The sequence below is a fragment of the Pelodiscus sinensis genome, chromosome 14, assembly GCF_052426305.1.
Source record: "Pelodiscus sinensis isolate ZL-2025 chromosome 14, ASM5242630v1, whole genome shotgun sequence".
Classification (NCBI taxonomy): Eukaryota; Metazoa; Chordata; order Testudines; family Trionychidae; genus Pelodiscus; species Pelodiscus sinensis.
In genome coordinates, this window is record NC_143065.1 from 46,779,324 (window position 1) to 46,806,226 (window position 26,903).

The 26,903-nt window shown below is 70.0% G+C and overlaps 3 protein-coding genes across 9 annotated transcripts; 1 reads left to right on the top strand and 2 right to left on the bottom strand.

Annotated features, from left to right (window-relative positions):
- Positions 1-13,257, top strand: PRC1 (protein regulator of cytokinesis 1). 2 transcript variants are annotated; one of them, XM_075918037.2, is made up of 14 exons: positions 1-197; positions 2,737-2,869; positions 4,023-4,145; positions 4,793-5,023; positions 7,503-7,673; positions 7,757-7,906; positions 8,058-8,205; positions 8,308-8,444; positions 8,799-8,894; positions 9,010-9,156; positions 9,492-9,602; positions 10,210-10,314; positions 10,635-10,823; positions 12,667-13,257. In XM_075918037.2, exons 1-14 carry the CDS (start codon positions 187-189, stop codon positions 12,742-12,744), a joined length of 1,830 nt encoding a protein of 609 aa, XP_075774152.2. In that variant the 5' UTR covers positions 1-186; the 3' UTR covers positions 12,745-13,257. The 2 variants fall into 2 exon arrangements, with proteins under 2 accessions (XP_075774152.2, XP_075774153.2); XM_075918038.2 differs by having other exon boundaries at positions 5-197; positions 10,635-10,746.
- RCCD1 (RCC1 domain containing 1) lies at positions 12,877-16,349 on the bottom strand. Of its 6 annotated transcripts, none has more exons than XM_089782116.1 (7): positions 16,074-16,349; positions 15,464-15,803; positions 15,245-15,366; positions 14,968-15,087; positions 14,541-14,696; positions 13,597-13,626; positions 12,877-13,520 (listed from the first exon to the last, which is right to left on the bottom strand). In XM_089782116.1, exons 1-7 carry the CDS (start codon positions 16,216-16,218, stop codon positions 13,330-13,332), a joined length of 1,104 nt encoding a protein of 367 aa, XP_089638242.1. In that variant the 5' UTR covers positions 16,219-16,349; the 3' UTR covers positions 12,877-13,329. The 6 variants fall into 6 exon arrangements, with proteins under 6 accessions (XP_089638242.1, XP_089638244.1, XP_089638245.1 ...); XM_089782121.1 differs by having other exon boundaries at positions 13,380-13,520; positions 14,541-14,625; XM_089782118.1 differs by lacking the exon at positions 14,968-15,087.
- A 326-nt stretch (positions 16,350-16,675) lies between these two features.
- UNC45A (unc-45 myosin chaperone A) lies at positions 16,676-26,802 on the bottom strand. Its single transcript, XM_089782111.1, has 20 exons — positions 26,668-26,802; positions 25,712-25,870; positions 25,102-25,138; positions 24,841-25,016; positions 24,670-24,762; positions 24,162-24,329; positions 23,712-23,880; positions 23,434-23,604; positions 22,807-22,978; positions 22,416-22,716; positions 22,233-22,327; positions 20,284-20,425; positions 20,072-20,212; positions 19,298-19,425; positions 19,151-19,217; positions 18,610-18,723; positions 18,388-18,503; positions 18,196-18,313; positions 17,671-17,826; positions 16,676-17,164 (listed from the first exon to the last, which is right to left on the bottom strand). Exons 1-20 carry the CDS (start codon positions 26,758-26,760, stop codon positions 16,904-16,906), a joined length of 2,877 nt encoding a protein of 958 aa, XP_089638237.1. The 5' UTR covers positions 26,761-26,802; the 3' UTR covers positions 16,676-16,903.
- Between the last annotated feature and the right edge of the window lie 101 nt (positions 26,803-26,903).

Here is a 26,903-nt window from a genome sequence, read left to right on the forward strand (position 1 = left end):
CCCCGCTCACTGCACTGCCTCGTCATTGGCCCGAGGCCTCCGGGGGCTCGCTCGCTATTGGTTGGCGGGGCGGTGGGCGCGGCCCCAGCGCCGGTTGTAGGCGGGGCTTGCCGTGACGTAGGGCGGCCAATGGGCCGGCCAGGGCGGGCAGTTTGAATCGGCGGCCGCGGAGCGCGGAGCGGCGCCATGAGGAAGAGGTGAGGGGGGGCGGGGGAGGGGGGGGGCCTGGTGGGGGCCGGGGGGGCAGAGGCTGGCCTGGGGCGGGGGGGGAGCGGAGGCTGGTGGGGGGGAGCCCTGGGCCTGGGGGGGGGCAGAGGCCGGGGGGGGGGCGGAGGCTAGCCTGGGCCTGGGGGGGGGGGCAGAGGCTGGGGCCTGGGCCTGGGGGGGGGGGGAGAGGCGGGGCGGGGGGGGAGCCTGGCTGGGGGGGGTGGAGGCTGGCCGGGGGCGGGGGGGAGCCTGGCCGGGGGGGCCCGGGGTGCTGACGGCCCTCCCCCGCGCAGAGGCGGTTCAAGGCAGACTCCGCCGTGTGGGGCGAGCGCTCCCGGGCCGGCTGCGCCGCCATCAGCCTGGGCAAAACCCTTTGCGGGCTGGCGGGCGCGGGTCGGATCCGGCTCCAGCAGGGAGGCGCAAAGAGCCTGAGCCCCGCTTCCCGCAGGCCTTGCTCCTGCCAGCCAGTGGCCCAGCCTGACTCCCACTTGGCCTGGCCCCGGCCTGCGGCAGTAGCATAGCGAAGTGGTCCCCTGGGGGGCAGGTTCGTATGCGTGTCGGTAGGTCCCAGCACAGCGCTCCCATCCCTATGGCAGACCAGGGCAGCCCCGCCCCCGCTCCATGCTAGCCTGTCCTGCTCTGATCTGCCCCCCCCCCCCCGAGCTCCCACTGTCCCTCGAGGGGGCGGAAGCTGAAAAGGCAGGGATGGAATGGAGACGAGCAAGGGGGCAGAGCCAGCCAGGTTGCTACTGCTGCCAGCTCCAGGCCTCCCCCTAATTCTCCAGACCACACAAGACCCGCATCTGTCATATGACTGGGGGAGCTTTGGAAACAAGCCCAAACATCGGTGGAGTTGGGCCCACGTTGCTGAACAGCAGCGACACATGGCCGCCCCCGGCCTACGCGGATTTGACCTCCGTAATTGTCACTAGTGAAACGTGCTGAGATGTTGCATCCAGTTCTGTCCCACGGCGGAGGTTAATTGCAGGCATTGGGAGAAGAGCCACGCGAATGATTAGCGAGTAGAAGTATGTGGGTGGTGAGCTCCAGGAGCTCGCTCTGTTTATCTTAACACAGGCTGCGAAGGGGCTCTAGTTAGTCTGTGCCATGCAATAGCGCAGTCTCACAGGCATGACTATGTCCAATGGCTGGAAGCGGGAGCTAGACAGTCAGCCTGGAGACAAGGTGTGACGTCTAACAGGGAGGCCGCTGAACACTGGAACAATTTCCCCAGGGTTGCGGCGGGTTCTCCACCCAGGCAATTTTCTAATCCAGACTGAATGGTTTCCTAACCGCTCTGCTCCAGGACTTGGGGTGAGGTGGATCTCTGGCTGTGATGCAAGAGTCTGACTAGATGCTCACAACCCTGTCCGGCCTTGGAATCTACACCTTTGTAAGGAATGAAAGGGTGGCATTCCGAAAAGCAGGCCTTGCCAAGCGCCCTTGGTTTCATTCCGTCAGGTTACAACGGTGGTTGAGACGTTACTTAGCGATCTAGGCTGCGGAAGGCGCTCAGTTAGTACCGCACTCCGTGCTGATTTGCACAACGCGCCCTACGCAATGTCTAGGAACACGTGTTACATGGCTTCAGACTGGCGGCTGACAGGTCCCCAGTGATCGACAGGGAGTCCTTGCTGGATGGAAATGTTTCCAGTGGGGTTCCACTTGGCATGTCGAACCCTCTTCAATTGGCCAGTTAAATGTTACGTTTAACAGGTCGACCGATTAAACGGGCAGGCAGTCTGCAGCAACCCTTCCCCCACCCTGCTGCTGGAGCACCTCTACCAAGGAGCGCCCGGCCTGTTCTCCCCTTCTCCGCTGCCTCTGATACAGAGGAGGCAGCAGCACGGGAGGGTGGGGGAGCCTTGCTTGGGGCGTGGGAGTTAGCCGTTTGCACATGTGCACTAATGCATGCCTAGGCCCCGGCGATCACTTCCATAGCAGCTTGTCCTATGCTTGCTGGTAATTCTGCAGGGGGCAGTAGTTAGGTTATGGGATCCAACCCCATGTCCTGCCCCCAGTCCTGGGGCATGCCTCGGTCCCGAGGGCTTAAACCCCGGAGTAAGCCTACCACTGCTAGGGGGTGGTTCTGCTTCTGCAGAAGAGGGTAGTGCTGGTTTGGCATTTAAACCCACTTGAATGTCGAGTGCTCGGCCAGTTCACTTCCAGCCCTGCGCTTCCTTGTGGTTGGCACTGACCACTGGGGGAGTGTTCCATGTGCATGGCACAACAGCATCTTCCTCTTGGGCATGTGTGTGTCTGGCACGAGGGGTCCTGGATGGGCTGGGTCCTGCAGGCTGTGGCAATGCCCTTGGCCAGAAGGGAGACAGGAAGTGCTTGGTCCTTCTGCTTCCTCACAGTCTGGACCCAGTTCTTTGGGTGGGCCTGTCAGCCAGAGAGCAGCGATCCTTACAGCCAGCCCAGAGAAGTGTGTCTCCCCCCCTCCCCCTCCAAATCTCCTGCAAGAGCGAGCTGGTCTCAGTGAAGCCATTGGCCAGGCATGTGCTACCAGTCTCCCTCCTTCCTCAGCGAGGTGCTGGCTGCAGAGTCGGTGGCATGTCTGAACAAAGCGCTGGGCCACCTTCGGGACATCTGGGAGGAGATTGGGATCCCGGAGGAGCAGCGGCTGCAGCGCACAGAAGTGGTGAAGAAGCACATCAAGGTGAGTGCTCTTCCCTCGAGCACCCTTTGCTCTGCCAGAGACGCGGGAAGGGACCAACAGACCCGCCGTGCGCACCAACGCACCAGGGGAGCAGCTGTTCTGCCTTGGCAGGGAGGGGCTGGCGGGGAAGGGGGTGACAACATCAGAACGGCACTTTGGGTCAGCCCACGGGTCCAGTCTGCAGTGGCCAGTGCATGTGGGACCCGTTCCAAACCCCTCATCATTTTAGTTGCTTTTTTCTGAACCTTTTAAAATGCCAAAATGTCTTTTTTGAGGTGAGGAGACCACATCTGTACCCAGTATTCAAGATGTGGGCGTCCCATAGTTTTATACAAGGCAGTAAGATAGTCTGGGTCTTATTTTCTACCCCTTTTTTAATAATTCCTAATATTCTATTGGCTCTTTTGGCTGCCGCTGCACACTGCGTGGATGTTTTCAGAGAGCTGCCCATGATAAATCCAAGATCTCTTTCTTATTAGTTGTAGCCAAATTAGCCCCCATGATACTGTACATCTAGCTGGGGTTATTTTTTCCAATGTGCATTACTTTACACTTATCCACATTACATTTCATTTGCCATTTTGTTGCCCAGTCACTCAGTTTGGTGAGCTGTTTTTGAACTTCTTCAGTCTGCTTTGGTCTTGACTACCATGAGCAGTTTAGTATCGTCTGCACACTTTGCCACCTCCCTGCTCACCCTTATAGATCATTTATGAATAGGACTGGTCCCAGGACTGACCCTCTCCAGTCTGAAAATGTAGCATTTATTGCTACCCTTTGTCTCCTGTCCTTTAACCAGTTCTCAGTCCATGGAAGGACCTTCCCTCTTATCCCGTGACAGCTTAATTTACACCGATGGCAGCTACACCCCCTGGGAAGGGCCCACTTTGGGTGCCAGTGCCAATTCTTTTTGGGTGACAAGTTGCCAGCTCGGCCAACTTCTCTTGCTCTGGGTCCCAGGGCCTCCAGAGATGTGCCGGTTTCTCTGGTGTCCCCTGGCACCTATGGCAAGGATGGTGGACAGCCAAGAGTGGGGAAGGGCCAAGGTCGGTGCGGGAGGCAGGGAGGCTGGCGGGAGGCCGGAGCTGCAAAGTGGGCTCTCCTACGCATCCCCCGCTGCTCCTCCCTGCCCACACACTGTCGCTTGCTGCAGGGGCTGCTGGACATGATGGTTGCGGAGGAGGAGAGCCTGAAGGAGCGTCTGCTGAAAAGCATTGCCCTGTGTCGCAAGGAGCTGGACACGCTCTGCAAGGAGCTCCAGCTGGACCCCTTTGAGGTGGGCTGCAGGGCCTGTCCCTGGGATTCCCTGCTGTCTGTCCAGCCCGGGGCTGTGCACAGGGCCCCCACTTGCTGGCAAGCTGTGTCCCCAGGTCTGTCCCCTGAAAGCTCGTCAGCGAGCTGGGGGGAGCTCAGCCCTGGACTGCCACAAATGTGCAGCCAGTGTGGGAGGGGGGGCAGAGTGTGAGGGAGCATGTGTGGGGGGAGGGGTGGGGAAAGTGAGTGGGGGGGCGTGCGTGCGAAGCGTGTGCATGCGGGGGAGGAGTGGGGGAGCGTGTGCGTGGGAGGGGTGGCGTGGGAGTGGCAGCTGCGTGAAGCGTGTGCAAAGGGGCAGGGGGAGCGTGAGTGGGGAGGCGGGCATGTGAAGCGTGTGCATGCGGGGCGACGGGAGGGCAGAGTGGGGTGGGCAGGTGTGTGAAGCGTGTGCATGCGGGTTGTGGGGGACGTGTGGGCATGTGGGGGGAGGGGCGGCATGTGAGTGGGGGGCGGGCATGAAGCATGCGCATGCGGGGCGTGGGGGCGGGCGTGCGAAGCAGGGGGAAGGGGCGGGGGGGCTGCAGGCTCCGAGCGGAGCCGGGGGGCTCTTGACCATGGCCCAGGGGTGGCGCTGGCGTGGGGAGCTGGGCTGACAGGTCCCGCTCTCAGGAGGAGGACAGCACCATCCTGCAGCTGGAGAAGGACTTGCGCACCCGCCTGGAGGTTCTGCTGAAGCAGAAGAGAGAGAGGAAGCAGGAGCTGAAGACGTTGCAAGAGCGAGAGCAGGACTTGTGCGAGCTGCTCTGCGCGAGCCCCTACAGCATCGACAGCAGCTCTGTGCCCAGCCTGGAGGAGCTCGACCGCTTCCGGCGCCACCTGGCCGCACTGGCTGCTGAGAAGGTCTGGGGCTGGCTGGGCGCGTGAGCGGGCAGAGCTCTGTGGGGCGGGCAGGGAGCTGAGGGACTAGCCGTCCCCCCCACCCGCCGCCTCTATCGGAAAAAAGCAAGGGGGGAGGAGAGGGGGTGTTTCAAGGCAGCAATTCCCTGCGGCACTGCCCCTTTGAAACGCCATGTGAGGCCAGGGTGAGCTGGCAGTACTGGTCCGGGCTCCCCGCGGCGTTTCGAGGGGCGGAGGCGGGTGCAGCCGGGGCGAGCTGGGAGTACTGGTCCGGGCTCCCCGCGGCGTTTCGAGGGGTGGAGGCGGGTGCAGCCCGGGGCAAGCTGGGAGTACTGGTCCGGGCTCCCCGCGGCGTTTCGAGGGGCGGTGGCGGGTGCAGCCGGGGCGAGCTGGCAGTACTGGTCCGGGCTCCCCGCGGCGTTTCGAGGGGTGGAGGCGGGTGCAGCCGGGGTGAGCTGGCAGTACTGGTCTGGGCTCCCCGCGGCGTTTCGAGGGGCGGAGGCGGGTGCAGCCGGGGTGAGCTGGGAGTACTGGTCCAGGCTCCCCACCGCGTTTCGAGGGGCGGAGGCGGGTGCAGCCCGGGGCGAGCTGGCAGTACTGGTCCAGGCTCCCTGCTGCGTTTCGAGGGGCGGTGGCAGGTGCAGCCGGGGCGAGCTGGCAGTACTGGTCCGGGCTCCCCGCGGCGTTTCGAGGGGCGGAGGCGGGTGCAGCCCGGGGCGAGCTGGCAGTACTGGTCCGGGCTCCCCGCGGCGTTTCGAGGGGCGGTGGCGGGTGCAGCCGGCGCGAGCTGGGAGTACTGGTCCGGGCTCCCCGCGGCGTTTCGAGGGGCGGAGGCGGGTGCAGCCGGGGCGAGCTGGGAGTACTGGCCCGGGCTCCCCGCGGCGTTTCGAGGGGCGGAGGCGGGTGCAGCCGGCGCGAGCTGGGAGTACTGGTCCGGGCTCCCCGCGGCGTTTCGAGGGGCGGTGGCGGGTGCAGCTGGCGCGAGCTGGGAGTACTGGTCCGGGCTCCCCGCGGCGTTTCGAGGGGCGGAGGCGGGTGCAGCCGGGGCGAGCTGGCAGTACTGGTCCGGGCTCCCCGCGGCATTTCGAGGGGCGGAGGCGGGTGCAGCCGGGGCGAGCTGGCAGTACTGGTCCAGGCTCCTGGCGGCGTTTCGAGGGGCGGTGGCGGGTGCAGCCGGGGCGAGCTGGCAGTACTGGTCCAGGCTCCTGGCGGCGTTTCGAGGGGCGGTGGCGGGTGCAGCCGGGGCGAGCTGGCAGTACTGGTCCAGGCTCCTGGCGGCGTTTCGAGGGGCGGTGGCGGGTGCAGCCGGCGCGAGCTGGGAGTACTGGTTCGGGCTCCCCGCGGCGTTTCGAGGGGCGGAGGCGGGTGCAGCCGGGGCGAGCTGGGAGTAGTGGTCCGGGCTCCTCGCGGCGTTTCGAGGGGCGGTGGCAGGTGCAGCCCGGGGCGAGCTGGCAGTACTGGTCCGGGCTCCCCGTGGCGTTTCGAGGGGCGGTGGCGGGTGCAGCCGGGGCGAGCTGGCAGTACTGGTCCGGGCTCCCCGCGGCGTTTCGAGGGGCGGTGGCGGGTGCAGCCGGGGCGAGCTGGGAGTACTGGTCCGGGCTCCCCGCCGCGTTTTGAGGGGCGGTGGCGGGTGCAGCCCGGGGCGAGCTGGCAGTACTGGTCCGGGCTCCTGGCGGCGTTTCGAGGGGTGGTGGCGGGTGCAGCCGGGGCGAGCTGGCAGTACTGGTCCGGGCTCCCCGCGGCGTTTCGAGGGGCGGAGGCGGGTGCAGCCGGGGCGAGCTGGCAGTACTGGTCCGGGCTCCCCGCGGCGTTTCGAGGGGCGGTGGCGGGTGCAGCCGGGGCGAGCTGGCAGTACTGGTCCGGGCTCCCCGCGGCGTTTCGAGGGGCGGTGGCGGGTGCAGCCGGGGCGAGCTGGGAGTACTGGTCCGGGCTCCCCGCCGCGTTTTGAGGGGCGGTGGCGGGTGCAGCCCGGGGCGAGCTGGCAGTACTGGTCCGGGCTCCTGGCGGCGTTTCGAGGGGCGGTGGCGGGTGCAGCCGGGGCGAGCTGGGAGTACTGGTTCGGGCTCCCCGCGGCGTTTCGAGGGGCGGTGGCGGGTGCAGCCGGGGCGAGCTGGCAGTACTGGTTCGGGCTCCCCGCGGCGTTTCGAGGGGCGGTGGCGGGTGCAGCCGGGGCGAGCTGGGAGTACTGGTCCGGGCTCCTCACGGCGTTTCGAGGGGCGGAGGCGGGTGCAGCCGGGGCGAGCTGGGAGTACTGGTCCCAGCTGGGGACTCTGCTGACCCTGGGCTACCCCTGGCGCTTCTGCTTTGAAACGCCGCGGGCTCACGGGGCCAGCGGGGCACTGCCCTGGGTTGGTGCGCTTCGCAGGCGGCCGCGCTGTGTCGACTGATCGTGTAGTTGGTGCGAATTGCACGGCCTTTCCACTCAGCCAGTCTGTCGACATGGCCGCCCTGGCCTCTAGCGCTGCGTGCTTTCCACCTGCAGGGCCGCAGGAGGGAGGAGTTCGTCAGCATCAAGCGGCAGATTATCCTCTGCATGGAGGAGCTGGAGCATGTGCCTGACACCAGCTTTGAGCGGGATGTGGTGTGTGAGGACGAGGACGCCTTCTGCCTGTCGCTGGAGAACATAGCCGCGCTCAGGGCGCTGCTGCAGCAGGTACGGGTCCCGGCCTGGGGGCGAGGGGCTTGCGGGGAGGCGTGTGCTGCCCGGATGCTGAGCCTGTGCTCCCCCTGCTCCAGCTGGAGGCCCGGAGAGCTGTAAACGAGGCTGCCTGCGGCGAGCTGCGTGTCAGAGTGGTGGCGCTGTGGGCCAGGCTGCAGGTGCCCGCGGAGGAGAGAGACGCCTTTGCCCCGTACATGACCGGCTCCAGAGCCCACACCAGGAAAGCTGTAAGGAGACCCCGCCCGTCTGCGCCCTTGGGGGAGAGGGGGTGCCAGGCCTGCGCTGAATGGTGGCCGCGGGCGCCTGGGCTCATGCCAGCCGCTGCAGGCTGGTGCTGCCTGGCACCCAGCGCTTGGCCTGCTCTCTCCTGGTCTCTAGCTGCAGCTGGAGGTGGAGCGCCTGGAGGAGCTGAAGCTGCAGAACATGAAGAGGGTGATGGCAGCGATCCGCGCGGAGCTGGCCGCCTACTGGGACATGTGCTTCTACGGCCCAGAGCAGCGCCGCGCCTTTGCCCCGTACTACGAGGGTGCGTAGGAGGCCTGGGTGGGGCCATGCAGGGTGCTCCCCAGAGGAGCACTGCTCAGCGGCCTGGCCGGGGCTCCCTGGTGACTGCTCTGTCCCTGTGCAGAGGACTGCACGGAGGCCCTGCTGCAGCTCCACGAGGCAGAGGTGGGGCGAGTGAAGTGTTACTACGAGATGCACAAAGAGCTCTTCGAAGCTGTTCAGAAGTGGGAGGAAAACTGGAGGCTGTTCCTGGAGCTGGAGGTACTGTCCCTGCAGGGAGCAGACCAGACTGGGTCTAGCAGGTTTCCAGCCGTGTGCGGAATAAATGTTTTATGTGCACGGGAGCATGTGTGGCTGTGCACCACCATAGCAATAAAACCCAGCACTGCTGGGGGCACTAGAAGCTCTCCTGAGTGGCTGCACAAGTGCGCCGGGGCCAGGGCCGAGGGAGGCCAGGGCGCCCCCGGCTGCGTTTGGGGAGATGGGCAGGTGGAGAGGGCGCGGGAGGCTGGCCTGGCTGACACAGACCATGGTACTGCCAGCAGGGTGGGGGCAGAGGTGGGTGTCACAAGTGACCTGTCTGCTTGGCTTCCTCCCCTCTGGCCTGTGCATCAGAGAAAAGCAACGGACCCGAGCCGCTTTGCTAACCGAGGAGGCAACCTCCTGAGGGAAGAGAAGCAGCGAGCCAAACTGCAGAAGACTCTCCCCAAGGTAGGGGCTGGGGTGGGAGGCGGGGCGTGGCAGGGAAAGCAGGCTGCGAGGCCACGGGGTCTGTCCAGCTCGGCCCCGCAGCCCCCCGCGGCAGCTCACGGGCTCTCTCGTCCAGCTGGAGGAGGAGCTGAGAGTTCGCATTGAGGGCTGGGAGCACGAGCAGGAGACGGCCTTCTTGGTGAACGGGCAGCGGTTCATGGCGTACGTGAGCGAGCAGTGGCAGCTGCAGCGGCTGGAGAAAGAGAGGGAGAAGCAGGAGCGGGTGAGTGCAGGGCTGATGGGAGGGGTCCCAGGTGCACGTGCACCCCCCGGGACAGGCCCTTTCCTCCTGTGTGAGCCGGCTCGGGCTGTGGGTGCAGCCCAGTAACCCCCACTCCGGGGGGCGAAGCTTTGCCATGATTCCACGCGTGGCCAGAGCTAGTGGCCCAGTGGTGTGTGGCAGGTGCGGCCCCGTGCCCTGCGCTGCCCCCGGCCGCGCTCATTCACAGCTGAGCCAGGGCGTGCCCCTCTGTCCCCCCCACCCCCCGGGCTGGTGAGTTACTGGGGCCAGCACGGTGCGGTGCCCGGTCGCTGGGGCTAGAAGTGTGTCTCGTGCAGCAACTGAAGAAGAGCCGCCAGATCGAGGAGGAGATGCTGTACGGCAGCGCCCCCAGAACGCCCAGCAAGCGCCGCGGCCTCGGCGCCAACACCCCCGGCAAAGTGAGGAAGGTAAATGGGCCGCGCTGCCCGGCAAGGCGGCTGGGCTGTGCTGCCAGCGCCGTGTTCCTAGCAGCCCGGCCAGCGGGTGTCTTCGGCGGAGGGGAGTCAAACGGTGCCTGGTGCCGTGGCCCTGAGTCCTGCCTTGCCGGGCTCCTGGGGAGCGGGACCTTGCGGCCGGCAGCCGGAGCCCTCGGCTGATCGCCAGGGCGGTGGGGAGACGGGCTCCAGCGGGCATCGGGCCCGGCGGGCTGCGGCTCGCATCCGTGCGAAGGGCCCTGGGCAGGGCTGCTCCTCTGTTCTCCCTGCCGGGCCGGGCCCACCCTCTCCTAAGCTCTGGAAAGGGGGCTGTAGTGCTGTGGCGACCAGCAGGGCCCGGGTACGACCTAGGCGGAGTGGCCTGCCCCGTGCCGGGCGGGGGCGCTGGATATACTGTGCCGTGTGCGCGCCCCTCCAGGGACTGCCGGGGCAAGCGTCCCGCACCGGCGCATGGGGCGCGCAGGGCTAAGGACACAAGTGGCCCCTCGGGCACTGGTCTCTTAGCGCCCTTCCCCCACTGCTGCCTCGGGCTCCACGTGGGCCCCGGGGCTTCCCTCGCTGATCTCTGCTTTCCCTGCAGCTCAATGCCACGGCCAGCGCCACTCCCAACTGCTCGAGCCGCTCCGCCTTCGGGGGGGCGCTCTTCCACTCCCCCGTGGCCCGGCCACCGCCCTCCGGAGGCAAGGTAAGCCCCGCCTCCAGCGCTGGGGGCAGAGGCTCAGCACATACCAAGCTGCAGTCCCTGCCTTGCGGAGCCCCAGCTCCTGGGCCCCAGGGAAATCCGTGGTCAGCTGCCAGGGCGCTGGGTAAAGCCCTGCCCTGGGCAGCATGGGAGCCGGTGGATGCAGAGAATGGGGTGCAGCCCTCGGGGCGTGCTGCGTGGCGTCCTGCTCGGGGCGTGCTGCGTGGGGACCTGGGCTCAGCCGCAGCTGGAGAAGGCCTGGGGGGGGTGCAGGGAAGCGGGGCTCTGCGTGTGTCCAACCAGCCGTGTTTCCCCTGCTCTAGCCCGGCCAGCCTGCTCGGACCCCCGCCCGCGTGGCCAGGAAGCCCCTGCTCTCAGCACACGCAGAGCGGAATAAGGAGAACGTGTCCCAGCTGAACGGAACCGCCCTGAGTGGTGGGTGCACCCCCACAGCCCCCGCCCAGCGTACCTGCAGCATTAACTCTGTTGCCAGCACCTATTCTGAGTTTGCGGTAATTCACCTTCCTAACCCGTCCAGTCTGGGCAGCACAGCGGGCAGGGGGCCGGCGCACCCAGAGCCCCCATCCTGCCACTGCACGTGCTCCCAGGAGCGCCTGGCTCCGCGACCCGGGGGCCCGTGGGACCTGGCCTTTCCGGCCAACGTGCTCCCCAGCCACGGGGTCCTGGGCTGCATGGGGGTGTCCGGCGGCCTCCTGCCCGTTCTCACTGGCTGCTCGGTGTCCCTCCCGCTGCACCAGGGGAGAACAGGGCTCCAGCCCTCGGCCCACGGAGCTGCTGGCAAAGCGCTGGCTCCGGCACGGCCCCTGCAGCTGCAAGGGGCGGCGAAGCGCAGCTCGGCTCTGGGGGAGCCTGTGCATGCTGGGCCCATCTCTGCCTGGCCTTGCAGTGCCTCAGCAGCCTCCCTTCCCCCATTGCCAAAGGCCAGGCCGTGCTCCAGCCCCTGGCCATGGGTGGCGGGCCCCCGTGTCCCTGGCTTGCTCGCGGCCATTGCACGCTGGGTGTGCGTGCGGGACGGTCCAAAGGGAGCATCGCTCCCCCACCTTGCCACCAGTGCCCGTGCACCAGCGCTGCCCCGTGGCGGGGCTAGGGCCTAGTGACTCTGCGTGGAGCTGTGTCCCCTGCGGCCCCTTAGCCGGAGGGGCTCAGGCTCTGGGCACGGTGCTGTGGCCTCCCATGGGGTGCTCAGCTGGCACTGCCAAGTGAAAGAAGCCAGCAACAGGCTGCTCTGCCCGCCAAGGCAAGGAGCAGGGGTGGTGAGCTCACACCCCCACCTGGGCAGGCAACACTCCCCCAGGGCGGGGTTCCCTGTCCCTGCCGGTGCCACCCGCAGGTCTGGGGTAAGTCTGCCTTGGGCCCAGCCTGTGGGTTCCATTCGCCCCCTCAGCCTGCCAGCTGCAGCACTGCCGCCCCCACTGGTCTCGGGATTGCAGGCGCCTCTCCACAGGCGCTGCACGCCGCTCGCGTGTCCCGGGAGGAGGCACGTCTAGCCGGGTGAGCCTGGTACTGGAGCTGGAACCCTGCTCCCTGCGCAGTCCAGGCCACGGTGCCCCTCGATAGCGCTGCTGCCCCCATACGTGTTCCTGTGGCCCAAGCCTGGCTCCATGCCAGTTCAGCTGGCGGGTGAGGGGGCTGCCCTGAGCAAGGCCCCCGCCTCCCTGTTTGTCCTGTGCCGAGGCGGAGGCAGGGTCCCTCACGCTGCCCTCCACAGCCACCTCCCAGGGCGAGGGCTCCATGGGCGGCCTGCCTCCGGCATCACCCCCACAACTGAGAAATGGAGAAACATTGTGGGGCATTGCTCCTGGCCCAGGGTGGCACCCTGCCTGTCTCCCCAGAGCTCTGCCCCCCTGCTGGCTTCTACCTCCTCCCCCTGCTCAGGGTTGGCCCAAAAGGAAGCAGGGTCCCTGTGGCAGGACAGGGCCAGTGCATGTGCTCGTGCTCTCCGCCCTGGGCCGGTCCTGCAGCCCAGCCTGGCCCTGGCAGTGGCTACCCACGGCGGGGCAGTGCACAAGCGCAGGGCCTCTCGCCTCCTTGGGGCACTCAAAGTCCAGGGGTCCGTCAGCACAACTACGATGTGGAGAAAACAGCGTTTTGCTTTTTACAGCGCTTTGCTTTTCTGCTTTTTACACCCAAAAACTCCAGCGCCCGCCTGGCTGCCAGTAAGTTCAAACACGTGTTGTAACGGTAGGAAAAACGGTCTGAAAACTGTGGGTCGTGGGGCTACTTGTGCCGTGTTTCTCCAGCAGCCCAGTCTCGGGGGAGGTGGGCAGCATGGTCCAGCGAGCCCTTCCGGCCCAGCCCTGCTGCCTCCTCATTCCCGGTTTCCTCTTCCCGCAGCGCGAGCTTTCAAAGGCTTCCAGATCTGACAGCAGCGTCCGGATCCTCAACTCGACCAGCACCAACCTGCACTGCTGAGGTGACGGCAGCCACCCAGGCTCTGGCTCGCGGGATGCGCTGCAGCCTGCCTGCAGCCCAGCGCCTCCCCTGGCTTCCAGGTGCTGCTGCGCTCCTGCGTGGCCAGCAGGGACTGTGGCAGGAGCCAGCAGCGGGGGGGAGGGAGATGTTTTTAATGGTTTATACTGCGGAGACTTTCATGCTTTGTTAGATGCAATATTTTCAAGAGTAGGGCTGCCCTGCTCTTCGTACACTACTGCGCCTTGCTCTGCGTACACTACTGCACCAGCCTGTGGGCCCTTGGGAGGGAGAAGTGGGGCAGCCAGAGCCCCCCTCAGCTGCTCCTTGGCCTGCCTTGCTGGTAATTCCCTAGGTCCCAGTGGCTGTGCTAGCACTGCAGGGGGCTGGGCTGCTGCAGGAGCATTTCAAGAGCTGCTTCCTTTAAGGCCCTCCCTGGCAGGCGCGATGCAGGGGAGGGGCAGTGTGGAATTAAGTGTACAGTTCACTGCAGAAAATACATGGAGCAGCATCTGGCCTGGTGTTCTGCCTCATGTCTGGGGGGGGGCAGCTGCAGCCAGGGCAGGTGTCGGCTGGACCACAGTCAGTTCAGCTCTGTGCCCAAGTGTCATCCCCGGTGCCTCTGGCCTCAGCCTCCCCTGTCTCTGCAGCGCAGACGTACGTGTTCCAGGGGCCGCAGACCACGTCCTCCACGCTGAGCCCACGGGCAGGGAAGTAGCCCACCTGCTGGGGCCGGTCCAAACTGGCGCTGTCCCCGTGGCCGAGCTGGCCGTATTTACCTGCAGACCAGAGTGGGGGCTGAGTGCAGGCTCTGGGTGGCTGCTCCCCCCCCCGCCCAGCGGTGCCCCCACTTACCCCAGCCCCAGGTGTAGAGCACCCCTGTCCCTGCAAACAAAGAGCAGCTGTCAGCTGGGGCCCCCAGGAGTGAGGGCCTGACCTCCCCCCCTGCCCAGGCCTACAGGCATGGGGTGCACAGTACAACATCCCCCTGGGGGGCCGGGCACGGGAGTGGCCAGTTCAAACTGGGGCTGGTAAGGGACTAGTGGACCAGTGGAGTCTCTCCTCCCCCGCCCCCCAGCAGGCAGAACAGCAACGAGGGGGGAGTTCAAAGCAGCCAGGCCACACGGCTGGTCCCCAGCTCAGCTGTGTGGGGCTGCCCCTTTGAAACACCCCCTGCCCTTTCAAAGGGGCAGCCCCGAGGCAGCAGGACTTCCCTCTGGCCCAGGCTCCTCTGAAATGGCCAAGAGCTAGCGGGCCCCGCGCTGCCCAAGGCGGAATGGGGCCGGGCCAGGCGCCTAGAGGGATGTTCCAGCCTCGTCAGTTATGGGTTTGTTAAGCCAAGGCTCACAGGAGGGATGTTAAGTGACTGGCCACTTGGCTAGTCCACCAGTCGCTCCCCCTCCTTGCACGCTGCCTGGGGGGGGGGGGGGGCTGCTTAAACTGGGTCCTGTCAGTACCATCGCCGTGGTGGAGGGAAGGGGGGAGCAGAGGCCATGTGGGGGACTGGACCTGAACAAGGACTCAGCTGTCCCAGCCACTGCACTAGAGCCGAGCGGCTCCTCCTCCCTGTGAAGGGCAGAGGTGCAGCAGGGCCGGGGCCAGCGCCTCCCCACTGCGCCCAGCTCCTGGCAGCCAGCCCCCCTCCAGTGGAGCCGAGCTAGGGAATATTACTGGGGGGGGCCAGGCTCTGCTGCCCATCCCCATGAGCCTGGGCAGAGCACTAGCCAGCCTCCCGCAGGCCAGCTGGGCCCCCTGCCCTCCTCCCTGGCCCAGCCCCCAAGTCCTGGACTGGCACTTACGGGTCACAGCAGCAGTGTGGCGGGAGCCGCAGCTCACCTTGCTGACCTCTGCCCCCGCTGGTAGGTCCAGCAAAGCGGGGAGGGCCTGGATGGAAATGAAGTTGGCTGCTTCGGGGCCCTGGCGTGCCTCTCCGGCGGCACTGAGCTCTGCCTCTCCTGGGAACCAGTCAACACCCAGCTCAGCTGCCCAGGGCTGCCCCCTCCAGCGTGGATCTGCCCTCCCCCACCCCCGTCCAGCATGCACCCGGGATGGGCTGTTGCCAGAATTCATGCACAGGGCTGGCGGGAGCGAGCCCTTGAGCCTTAGGGAGCAGGCTGCCAGTAGCAGCTCTGGCCCCAGCCCCTTTTCTCCCTACTGGGGCCTGATGCCACCTTGGGGGCAGGGGAGGGTGCATCCCAGCGGGCCTGCAGTACAAGGGCGCCTCACCTGTGCCAGCCCCCTCCTGCTGCCAGGCTGCGGCTGGTGCCAGTATCTCTGCCAGGGCTTTGGATGGCAAAGCCAGCTGCCCCGATTCATTCCAGCCCCACACATAGAGGTCACCTGCCTCTGGAAGACACAAGCCGCACCCAGGGCTGAGCAGCCAGCCAGCGCCATGGCCCCTGGAGCCCCGCTGCTGCCCCAGGAGCAAAGCCCCCCGTAGGGGTGGGGGCGGGGGCTGTGCGTTGGCTCAGCCAGGACATCGCCCCCGGGGCTCGGGCCTTACCGCTGACACTGGCGGAATGCCAGCCTCCAGCTGCCACGTCCCCCATGGGCACCCCGTGCAAGGCCTCCACCAGCCGGGGCTCCGGCGCAGGCTCCAGCGCCCCGTGGCCCAGCTGCCCGTGTCTGCGGGGACACATGGGACCAGACACAGTCGCTGCGCTGGCTCCCTGCCCTTCCCCGGTCTCCCCAGCCCCCCCAAGCGGCTCAGGCCCGCACCCACCTGCCGGCGCCCCAGGTGTAGACGGCCCCGCCGGAGCCCAGCAGCGCCGCGTGCTCGTGGCCCAGCACCAGCTTGCGGGCTCGCAGCGCCGGCGGCAGCGGGCGCAGGAAGGGCGGCGCCGGGGCCACGTAGCCGCCGGGGGCCAGGGGCAGGGGCCCGGCCGCCTCCCCGGGCTGGAACCGCCGCCGCCAGACGCGCCGCCTGCGGCCCGCGCCCAGCGCCCAGGCCTCCAGCGCCGGCCCCCGCTGCAGCAGCACGTGGCTCTCGGACGCGAGCAGGTCCCGGCAGCGCCCGGGCAGCGCCTCCGCCGGCCGCCCCCGCAGCGCCAGGCGCCCGCGCCCTGCGGAGACAGCGGTCAGCGGCCGGTACGGGGGGGGGGGGGGCAGGGACAACGGTGGATGGCGAGGGGCGGTACCGGGGTCGGTATTGGGGTGGGGGGGAGCCGGTCCCGGGGGGGGGGGGGGGGGGGAAGGAACGAGCGGAGAGGGGCGGTACCGGGGGGGGGGGGGGCCGGTGGGTGGCGAGGGGCGGTTCCGGGGGGGGGGGGCGGTGGATGGCGAGGGGCGGTTCCGGGGGGGCGGTTCCGGGGGGGGGGGGCCCGCGGGCTCACCCGTCACCAGCCCCGTGTAGCTCCAGGCCGGGCGCACCACGCGGACCCCGCCCGGCCCCACTCGCCGGATCCCGCCGCCCGGAGGCTCCGCGACGCCCCCGAAGCCGAAGACGAACCAGCCGCGCCGGGGACCCGGCTCCGCCATCCGGCCCCGCAGCCAATCAGAGCGCGGCCCCGCTTCCGGTCACGGGACGTGCGCTCGTAGGCCCCGCCCCTTCGGCAGCTGAGCCTTCTGCAACGCCCCCCCCCAGTCTCGGGCCCCGCCCCCCCAGGCCCCGCCCCTTCGGCAGCTGAGCCTTCTGCAAACTCCTCCCCCCTGGGCTGAACGGCCCGTCCCTGCCCCTCCCCCCAGGCCAACTGGGGCCTCCTGCCCCCAGCCCCCAACGCCCCTTGAGTCCCCCCCCCGGCGGGTAACTGAACGCCCAGGGCGCAGCAGCTGGGTCCAGGCGTGTTTGCAGGAGCAGAGGGAATACAGGGAGCAGGACACGGTACAGCGCGATGGGGGCAGGCCCGGCTCCCCTCCCCTCCCCCCAGCCCCAACCCCAGGGCAGCTCCCGCTGCTGCCACCCCTCACAGCCACCCCTGGCCCCTGGCCCGTGCAGCCAGAAGGCACCAGCACGCCCAGAAGGCACCAGCACAGCCCCTCCAGCCTGGCTTCTCTCCCCCCACCCAGCAGCCAGCCCCCCACAGGGCTGGGAGGCCCCAGAGGAAGGAGGATCCAGGGCCCCTCTAGGGCTCCCTCAAGAAATGGACCTGGGCGCCAGGCAGAGCCCAGGCCCTGCATACGCGCCCGGTGGCCATGCCGTGGGAGCCAGCCTGGCTTTCCCTAGTCACTCTCCCGGCACGGTGGCTTTGATCAGCCCATAGGCCACAGCCTGCGCCAGGCCCTCCTGGGCAGCCTGGGCCACGCTGGGCTTGTCGCTCTCCTTGGCCAGCACAGACAGGATCTCCAGCGTCTCGCTCTCCACCAGCTGGGCCGCGAGCTCCCGCTCCGCCGCCATCATGTTCAGCACGATCACCGCCCCGCGGTGCTGCAGCTCCGGGCTGGGGCTGAGCAGCAAGGCCTGCAGGATCTCCAGCCAGTGAGCCGTCTGTGGGGAGAGAGGGCCCAAGCCCGCATGGGCACAGTGCGCCAGCCAAGCCCTGCCTGGGGGCTGCTTCCTGCCAGGCCCATTACACTCCCGCCAAGGCCACAGCAAGGGGGCGGCTGCCATGGGGACGCTCTGCCCCGTGCGCACAGGCTCCCCCCAGCCAGCCAGGAGCCCACAGGGCCAGGTCACCCTCTTGCAAGTCTCATATGGAGATCTACCGTCTCCAAGCACCAAAGGGACCTTGCCAGGTCATCGAGTCCGGTCCCCTGCCCCCCGGGCAGGACCAGGTACCATCCCTGACATCTGCCCCAGATCCCTAAATGGCCCCTCAAGGACTGAACTCTCGACCCTGGGCTTAGCAGGCCAACACTCAAACAACTGAGCTATCCCTCCGCCCCCCCACCTGCCGCTGGACAGCTGCTCCCTGGGGAACAGGGGAAGAGCTCGTTCCGCCCCGCCGGCGGGTGAGGCGCAGACGCCGCCAGGAGGGGGGGAGGGGCCCTCACCACTTGGGGGATCTTCCTGCAGATCTGGGGCTGCAGCGAGGTCAGCATGGCCAGGGTGCCGGAGGCCGCACGCCGCAGCTTCTCCTCCTCCTCCCCGCTGTACAGAACCAGCAGCTTCAGCCGGTCCGAGCCCTCAGCCAGGAACTGCTCCTGCACCTGCAAGCCAGAGGCAGGGGGTAGTGGCTCCCCAAGGGCAGCCTGCCTCTCACCCCCTCAGCCGCAGGGCCTCACCCCCCCCCTCAGCCCGCAGGGCCTCACCCCCCCCCCCCCAGCCTGCAGTGCCCCTCCCCCCTTAGCCACAGGGCCTCACCCCCCCCCCTCAGCCCGCAGGGCCTCACACACACACACCCCCCCCTCAGCCCGCAGGGCCTCACACACACACACCCCCCCCTCAGCCTGCAGTGCCTCCCCCCCTTAGCTGCAGTGCCTCCCACCCCCCCCTCAGCCCGCAGGGCTTCACACCCCCCCCCCATAGCCCGCAGGGCCTCTCACCCCCCCCATAGCCCGCAGGGCCTGCCAGCTCACCTCCGCGCTCATGGCCATGTTGCACATGCACTCGGTGGCAGCCAAGCGGAGCAGCTCGTGCTCCTCAAACATGTAGCCCTCGATCATGGGCAGGGCCTTCTCCGCCAGGATCTTCTGCCTGCAAAGGGACCAGTGAGCACTGCCGCCGGGCCGGCTGGGTCAGGGGAGCAGCCCAGGGGCAGTGCCGCCTACCTCAGCCGCTCGCTGATGCCGGCCAGGTTGGTCAGCGCCATCAGCCCCTCGAAGTTCTCCAGGCCCGTGCAGTGCAGGTGCAGCAGGCGCACCAGGGGCCGGACCACCTCATAGATCTAGGGCGCAAGGCAGCAGTGAGGGGCCGCAGCCGAGAGGCCCCAGCACGAGGAGGCTCTGCCAGGGGCGGGCTCCCCCGGCCCCACGCACTCGGGCCGCACTGACCCGCTCTCCAGGGAAGGCCATCTCAGGGTTGGAGGTGATGGTGATCTTCGCCAGGGCCTGCGCCGCCTTGCGCTGCCCCGCCTCCGTCCCCTCCAGCGCCAGTGGGATGAGCACCTGCGGGAACGCCCGGATCAGTTCACTGAACCTCATCAATTCTGATTGGTTACTCGACTAGTCTAGGGCCCGGGGGCGGGGCCGGCAGCCAGTGCCCGAGCAGCCCCTGCCGCCGCGCCGCTGTCTCCGTCTCAGAAGCTGCAGCGGGCGCCAGGCAGGCTGGTCCGCGAGGGGAGCCAGTTTAAACACCAGCCCGTCCGGGGTGGGCGGGCCGAGCTCCGGAACAGAGCCGGGCCCCCTGCCCGCCTGGCTCCCAAGACTAGAGGTGCAGAGGGGCGCGGGGCAGGCTCGGACCCGGCGCGGGCAGCTGCTGACACGTGGACGGGCGGGGGAGGGGTCTGTAGCACTGACCTACGAGCTTTCGCTAATCGGGTAGTCGGCTGCACTGGTACCTCCCACCCCGCCTGTGCCCCGGCCCACAGCTCACCTTGCCCCCTCCCTGGGCCACCACGCCGCCTCGGTCCGCCGCGTCCTCCACCACGGCCAGGAAGACCCTGCGGGCAGAGCGAGGGCGGCCCATCAGCACGAGCCCGAGCCCCACGCCCACCGCTCCCCACGGCCCCGCCCCGCTCACCTGGAGATCAGCTCCCGGCAGGGGTTGGTCAGCGCCGGGCTCTCGCTCTTCACCATGCCGGTGAGCGCCGACACCACGCCCGCAGCCAGCAGCTTGCGCACCCGCCGCCTCACGCAGCCCGGCTCGTCCTGCGCCGGGAACCAGAGGCACACGGTACTCGCCCGCCCCGCCCTGGTCCCAGGAGCCCCACGGCCTGCCCCCCCCCCCACTCCCAGGAACCTCCACCCCGCCCCACTCCCAGGAGCCCCACAGCCTGCCCCACCCCGCTCCCAGGAGCCCCATGCCCTGCCCCGCCCCACTCCCAGGAACCTCCACCCCGCCCCACGGCCTGGCCTGCCCCGCTCCCAGGAGCCCCACGGCCTGGCCCGCCCCACTCCCAGGAACCTCCACCCCGCCCCGCCCCGCTCCCAGGAACCTCCACCCTGCCCCACTCCCAGGAGCCCCACGGCCTGGCCCGCCCCACTCCCAGGAACCTCCACCCCGCCCCCCCCCACTCCCAGGAACCTCCACCCCGCCCCACTCCCAGGAGCCCCACGGCCTGGCCCGCCCCGCTCCCAGGAGCCCCACGGCCTGGCCCGCCCCGCTCCCAGGAACCTCCACCCCGCCCCGCCCCGCTCCCAGGAACCTCCACCCTGCCCCACTCCCAGGAGCCCCACGGCCTGGCCCGCCCCACTCCCAGGAGCCCCACGGCCTGCCCCGCCCCACTCCCAGGAACCTCCACCCCTGCCGCCATCGTCCCCACCATCCCCGCCACGACCCAGCTGCCCTGCTCACCTTGGGGTGCCGCTCCGGGACGTGCTGCTTGGCGTACCTGGCCAGCTCCAGCAGCTGGGGGTCCGGTTCCTCGTGGTCGTAGCCGTTGGTGCAGTTCACCAGCGCAGAGGCCACTGCGAACAGCACGCTCCTGTCCTCTGCCTGGGGGGATAGCAGGGCACTCAGCACCCGGGGCTGCCGGCCCCCAGCCCCCCAGCCCTGCCCTGCCCCACCTTGGCCAGCTGGAACATGGCCTGCAAAGCCGCTTTGTCCTCCACAAACTCCTCCTTGACGTCGGCGTCGAAGGTGAGGTAGGCCAGGCCCTCTGCCGCCCAGCGCCGCGTGCCCGTGTCCAGCGCCTCGGTGCACAGCCACCTGCCGGGGACACCGTCAGCCCCGCTGCTGGCCTGGGCCTTGCCCCCGGCCACGGCCCCGCCCCACCCCCGCGACCGCCTCTGGGGTCAGCCAGGACGCCCGGCCACGGCCCCGCCCCATGCCCGAGACCGCCTCTGGGGTCAGCCAGGACGCCCGGCCACGGCCCCGCCCCGGCCCCACCCCCGAGACCGCCTCTGGGGTCAGCCAGGACGCCCGGCCCCGCCCCCGCCCCACGTCCGAGACCGCCTCTGGGGTCAGCCAGGACGCCCGGCCACAGCCCCGCCCCCGCCCCACCCCCATGACCGCCTCTGGGGTCAGCCAGGACGCCCGGCCACGGCCCCGCCCTGGCCCCACCCCCGTGACTGCCTCTGGGGTCAGCCAGGACGCCCGGCCCCGCCCCCGCCCCACGCCCGAGACCGCCTCTGGGGTCAGCCAGGACGCCCGGCCACGGCCCCGCCCCCGCCCCACCCCCATGACCGCCTCTGGGGTCAGCCAGGACGCCCGGCCACGGCCCCGCCCCATGCCCGAGACCGCCTCTGGGGTCAGCCAGGACACCCGGCCACGGCCCCGCCCCCGCCCCACCCCCATGACCGCCTCTGGGGTCAGCCAGGACGCCTGGCCACGGCCCCACCCCTGCCCCACGCCCGAGACCGCCTCTGGGGTCAGCCAGGACGCCTGGCCACGGCCCCACCCCCGTGACCGCCTCTGGGGTCAGCCAGGACGCCCGGCCACAGCCCCGCCCCCGCCCCACCCCCGTGACCGCCTCTGGGGTCAGCCAGGACGCCCGGCCACGGCCCCGCCCCCGCCCCACGTCCGAGACCACCTCTGGGGTCAGCCAGGACGCCCGGCCACGGCCCCGCCTCCGCCCCACCCCCGCGACCGCCTCTGGGGTCAGCCAGGACGCCCGGCCACAGCCCCGCCCCGGCCCCACCCCCGTGACTGCCTCTGGGGTCAGCCAGGACTCCCGGCCACGGCCCCACCCCCGTGACTGCCTCTGGGGTCAGCCAGGACTCCCGGCCACGGCCCCACCCCCGTGACCGCCTCTGGGGTCAGCCAGGACTCCCGGCCACGGCCCCGCCCCGGCCCCACCCCCGTGACTGCCTCTGGGGTCAGCCAGGACGCCCGGCCCCGCCCCCGCCCCACGTCCGAGACCGCCTCTGGGGTCAGCCAGGACGCCCGGCCACGGCCCCGCCCCCGCCCCACCCCCATGACCGCCTCTGGGGTCAGCCAGGACGCCCGGCCACGGCCCCGCCCCCGCCCGAGACCGCCTCTGGGGTCAGCCAGGACGCCTGGCCACGGCCCCACCCCCGTGACCGCCTCTGGGGTCAGCCAGGACGCCCGGCCACAGCCCCGCCCCCGCCCCACCCCCGTGACCGCCTCTGGGGTCAGCCAGGACGCCCGGCCACGGCCCCGCCCCCGCCCCACCCCCGTGACCGCCTCTGGGGTCAGCCAGGACGCCCGGCCACGGCCCCGCCCCACGCCCAAGACCGCCTCTGGGGTCAGCCAGGACGCCCAGCCACGGCCCCGCCCCCGCCCCACCCCCGCGACCGCCTCTGGGGTCAGCCAGGACGCCCGGCCACGGCCCCGCCCCAGCCCCACCCCCGTGACTGCCTCTGGGGTCAGCCAGGACTCCCGGCCACGGCCCCACCCCCGTGACCGCCTCTGTGGTCAGCCAGGACGCCCGGCCACGGCCCCACCCCCGTGACCGCCTCTGGGGTCAGCCAGGACTCCCGGCCACGGCCCCACCCCCGTGACCGCCTCTGGGGTCAGCCAGGACGCCCGGCCACGGCCCCGCCCCAGCCCTCACCTGCGGCACTGCTTGGCCAGCTTCAGGGTGGAGCCCTCGGCAAACTGCTTCATGCTGAAATCGGTGCCTCCGGCCGAGCCCAGCTTGCAGAGCCCCTGCAGCAAAGAACAGCCCGTCAGGCCCCTCCCTGCCCCCGGGGAACCTGCCAGCTCTGCCGCCCCGAGCGCCCGCCCCGCCCCTCACCACCAGGGCCCGGATGCGGATGCCGTCCTTCGCGCTGCACTTGTAGATGTTCTTGAGCAGGGCCGCCCCGTTGGCCGTGATGAAAGTCGCCCGCTTGGCCGTGGCGGCGGCGTGGATCAGAGCCTCCACTGCCACCAGCTGGTCCACGTCCCGCACGGAGGCGCACAGGGCCAGCACGCCCTCCATCACCCCCTCCAGCTCCAGCACCCGGTTGCCAGCCTCCACGGGGCCCTGCAGCAGGCACGACGCCGTCTGGATGGCACGGAGCTTCCCGGCCAAGCCGTGCCCCTCAAGCCAGCCCCTGCAGGGAAGAGCAGCAAGAGAGGCTAGCCCCACAGGCAGAGGGCAGCACAGCCAGACGCAGCCCGGGGAGCAGGGCCTCGCGCCGCACCTGACGTAGTCTTCACACAGCCGCTGGAAGTTCTCCCTCTCGGCGTCGCACTTCAGGTCTGCGTAGAGCTTGCTCAGCAGCACGGCGGCGCTCATCCGGCTGTTCTCGGTCACGGGCAGGCTGCCGGGGGCCTCGCACACCGTGCCCCCCACCTCCAGGATCTTCTGCAGGCCTGCAAGAGCTGGGTGCTCAGACACTGCCTCAGCAGGGCCACGCGTGGTACAGGCAGAGCAGGGCTGTGGGGGGAGGGCATGGCAGACACCAGGTAGGGCTGCAAGGAGGTGGGGGCAGGGCGTGGCAGACTCTGGGGCATGCGGGGGGGGGGGCAGATGCCGGGGCAGGGCCGCAGGGAGGCAGGGCCGCGCGTGGTACAGGCAGAGCAGGGCTGTGGGGGGAGGGCGTGGCAGACTCTGGGGCATGCGGGGGGGAGGAGGAGGTTGTGGGGGGGGCAGATGCCGGGGCAGGGCTGCAGGGAGGCAGGGCTGCGCGTGGTACAAGCGGGGCCGGGAACCTGGGGGGGCGTGGCAGACCCCAGAAGAGGCGGGGGCAGGGCCTCACGGCACACGCCGGGGCAGGAGGGGGGGCCGGGGCCATGCGTGGCACACGCTGGGGCGGGGCAGCTCCTACCCTGGTCGATGACCCAGAGGGTCAGGCTGTTGTCGGGCTGGCGCAGTGATTTCCGCGGCACCGCTCTGATCAGCAGGTCGAGGGCGTGGGCCCGCCCGTGGCCCGAGGCCTCCTCTTGGGGCAGCAGCTCCAAGAGGTGCCCGAGCAGCAGCTTCAGCTCCTTGGCGGGATCTGGCGGAGACACGCCCGAGCGTCAGCGCCCCTGCAGCGCAGCAAGGGGGGCGGGGCTCCAGCCGGGGGGAGTGGTGGGGCGAGGTTCACAGCCCGGGGTCTCTCACCCGGCACGAGGGGCTCCTCCTTGCCACGCAAGTCCCTCTGCAGCCCCTCCTTCAGCGCCTCCAAGACCGCCTGCAGCAGGCTACAGGCCGCCAGCGCCACCCGCTCGGCCTGCGCTCCCAGGGCGGCTGAGAGGCGCCGCGCCCCCAGCTCCGCCAGCACCGCCACGGTCTGCGCACAGGGAGCAGCTGCTAGAGGACTGCTGGGACGCCCCAGGCCGCCAGCCCTGCTTCTACCCCCAGCCGGGCCCGCCAGGCCGAGGGACCCGCCCCCACGGCGCTGGCCCCCTGGCGGAGGGAACGGGGGGGGCAGCTGCTTGGAGAGCTGACCCTGCCCGCGGGGGATTGGCGGTGACGCCCCGAGAGTCAGTGCCCAGCTGCCCTCTCACCGGCCGCCAGCCACGCAGGCAGCTCGCTGCTCCCCCCCAGCCACCGGGCCCGGCCCACACCTACCCGAGAGCGGTGCCCGGCGCACAGGCCAGCCAGGGTGCGCAGGGCTGCCAGGACGGTCTCCTCCGCGCCCGAGTCCAGCATGCGCAGCAGCAGCTGTGCCCCGTTGCTCTGCAGGATCTTCTCCGCCCCGGCCTCCTCCCGGGCCAGCACAATGAGGTTCTGTGCGGCCTGCGGGCAGGGGTGACGTGCAGGCTGGTCAGCCCCGCCCCGGCCCCCCGCCCCGCCCGGCTGCCAGCCAGAGCCTGCGGCAGGACTCTAAGGGCCCCGGCTGGGGTCGCAGCCTGGCAGCCGTGCCAAGCCACATCCTCCTGTGGCAGGCACACGAGTGCCCATGCCCAGAGCCACAACAGTCTGTGCCCACCACAGCTCAGGCCTACGAGCGAGCAGCACCTGCCGGCGGACAGGCGCCCCACGTCTCTGCCAGGGCCTGCCCCCCATTCCCTCCCCCCCTCGCCCACACCCACCCAGCCGCTGCAGCTCCCGCCCGGCGGCTGCTGAGACCTGCTACCTTCTGCTTTCTGTCTGCGTCGGCCTCTTTGGGATCCAGCAAGATCTGAAACATCTGCTCCACTTTGGAGTCTGTGCAGGACATGAGCTGCAGCTGAGAGAGGGGCTGGGTCAGAGCCGGGCTGGGAGCCGCACAGCGCTCCCACCCTTGGCCCTGCCCGCTGGCGCTCACCTTCTCCTGCAGGCTGCTGCCCAGGTCCCGCAGCGCCTCCTGGAAGGCCTTGTTCCTGGGCTCCAGGCTCACACACCGGCGCAGGTCGCAGACGGCCTGGTCCAGACGGCCCAGCTGCTGCAGCGCCTGGCTGCGGCGGAACAGCGCCTTCACGTCCTGCCCGTCGGCTTCAATGGCTGAGCAGAGAGCAGAGAGCAGAGCATCAGCCGGGCCCGGGGCCAGCTCCCCTGCCCCCGGGCACCCGCACACCCAGCCGCCTACCTTTCGACGCATCCGCTTCCGCCTGGGCATAGTCCTCCTGCAGGGAAGGCAGCTGGTGAGACGCCTCCAGGCTCAGGCCGGCCCGTGGGGGGGACGGCTTTTCAGATCTCGCCGGGCTGACATTTGGGGGCGTTGCCACGGCGACACATCCCCAGCTGCTCAGCCCACCCTGCCCCAGGCCCCCGCTCAGCCCCGCACCAGGGGCCCCGCTGGCTGCCCAATGGGGGGATCGCCTGCCCCTTGGTCCCCCACCCCACAAGCCCTGCAGCAGCCCCTGCCCCTCGCAGCTCAGCGCTCCGGGGGGCACACACCTTGTTAGAGGGGAGCAGGCGAGCGGGGAGTCAGGGCAGCCTGCTGGGGGGGCAGTGGGGGGCAAGGCTGGGACACCGGGCGAGCGTCTGGCCGGCACAGCCCAGCCTCCCGGCTCCCCTGGCAGCGCCAGGCGAACGCCCGGAGAGCTGAGCAGGGAGCAGGCCCGGGCAAGGCCCCGTCCCGCTCCCAGCCGGCCCCATCGCCGCGCTACCCACGTGCGGGCGCCAAGGGCCTGGCCAAGCGGCTGCCCCGCCCCTCGCAGGCCGGGCGGCACGGGGGGGGGACGCCCCCCGCTCACCAGCTTGAGGTGGCAGGCGGCCCGGTTGCGGTGCAGCACGGCGCGCTGCGGGGGCTCGGCGCCCAGCTCCAGGGCCCGCGAGTAGGCGGCCAGCGCCGCCCCGTAGTCGCCCGCCTGGAAGAGCCGGTTCCCCTCCTGCCGCAGCTGCTCCGCCGCCCGCTGGGGAAGAGACAGTCAGCGGGGCGGAGCACCCCCGATACCCCCCTCCCGCCCCCCCGATACCCCGCCCGGCCCCGATACCCCCCTCCCGCCGGCCCCGATACCCCGCCCGGCCTCGATACCCCCTCCCACCCCCCCGATACCCCGCCCGGCCCCGATACCCCGCCCGGCCCCGATACCCCCCTCCCGCCCCCCCGATACCCCCTCCCGCCGGCCCCGATACCCCCCTCCCGCCCCCCCGATACCCCGCCCGGCCCCGATACCCCCTCCCACCCCCCCGATACCCCGCCCGGCCCCGATACCCCCTCCCGCCCCCCCGATACCCCCCTCCCGCCCCCCCGATACCCCGCCCGGCCCCGATACCCCCTCCCGCCCCCCCGATACCCCGCCCGGCCTCGATACCCCCTCCCGCCCCCCCGATACCCCGCCCGGCCCCGATACCCCGCCCGGCCCCGATACCCCCCTCCCGCCCCCCCGATACCCCCTCCCGCCGGCCCCGATACCCCGCCCGGCCCCGATACCCCCCTCCCGCCCCCCCCGATACCCCGCCCGGCCCCGATACCCCCCTCCCGCCCCCCCGATACCCCCCTCCCGCCGGCCCCGATACCCCCCTCCCCCCCCCCGATACCCCTCCCGCCCGGCCCCGATACCCCCCTCCCGCCCCCCCGATACCCCTCCCGCCGGCCCCGATACCCCCCTCCCGCCCCCCCGATACCCCTCCCGCCCGGCCCCGATACCCCCTCCCGCCCCCCCCGATACCCCCTCCCGCCCCCCCGATACCCCGCCCGCTCACTCACGGCCCCCTCCATGCTGGTTCGAACGCTCAGTCCGACCTGGCCCCGCCCCCTGTCAGTCGCGCTAGGACGCGGCGCGGTGACGCTCAGGAGCATCACGTGAGGAGTCCCGGGGCGGGGCTTAAGGCGGGTCCTGGGACTCCGCCCACCCTGACCCCGCCCCGCCGGGGCTGCGGCGCCTCTGAGCGTTGACTCTGGAGCGGAACGATGGGTCGGGCCGCGGGGCCCCAGCAACGCTG

Coding starts and splice junctions, on each gene's coding strand:
- PRC1 (XM_075918037.2), top strand. Junction 4,146..4,792: donor TCCAGCTGGACCCCTTTGAG/GTGGGCTGCAGG, acceptor TCCCGCTCTCAG/GAGGAGGACAGCACCATCCT. Junction 10,315..10,634: donor CACCGCCCTCCGGAGGCAAG/GTAAGCCCCGCC, acceptor CCCCTGCTCTAG/CCCGGCCAGCCTGCTCGGAC.
- UNC45A (XM_089782111.1), bottom strand. CDS start 26,760: ATGCTCCTGAGCGTCACCGCGCCGCGTCCTAGCGCGACTGACAGGGGG. Junction 24,330..24,669: donor ACGCAGACAGAAAGCAGAAG/GTAGCAGGTCTC, acceptor CCCTGCCCGCAG/GCCGCACAGAACCTCATTGT. Junction 20,426..22,232: donor CTGGCCAAGCAGTGCCGCAG/GTGAGGGCTGGG, acceptor TGTCCCCGGCAG/GTGGCTGTGCACCGAGGCGC.
- RCCD1 (XM_089782116.1), bottom strand. CDS start 16,218: ATGGCGGAGCCGGGTCCCCGGCGCGGCTGGTTCGTCTTCGGCTTCGGG. Junction 15,367..15,463: donor TACACCTGGGGCGCCGGCAG/GTGGGTGCGGGC, acceptor GTGTCCCCGCAG/ACACGGGCAGCTGGGCCACG. Junction 14,697..14,967: donor GCAGGAGGGGGCTGGCACAG/GTGAGGCGCCCT, acceptor ACTGGTTCCCAG/GAGAGGCAGAGCTCAGTGCC.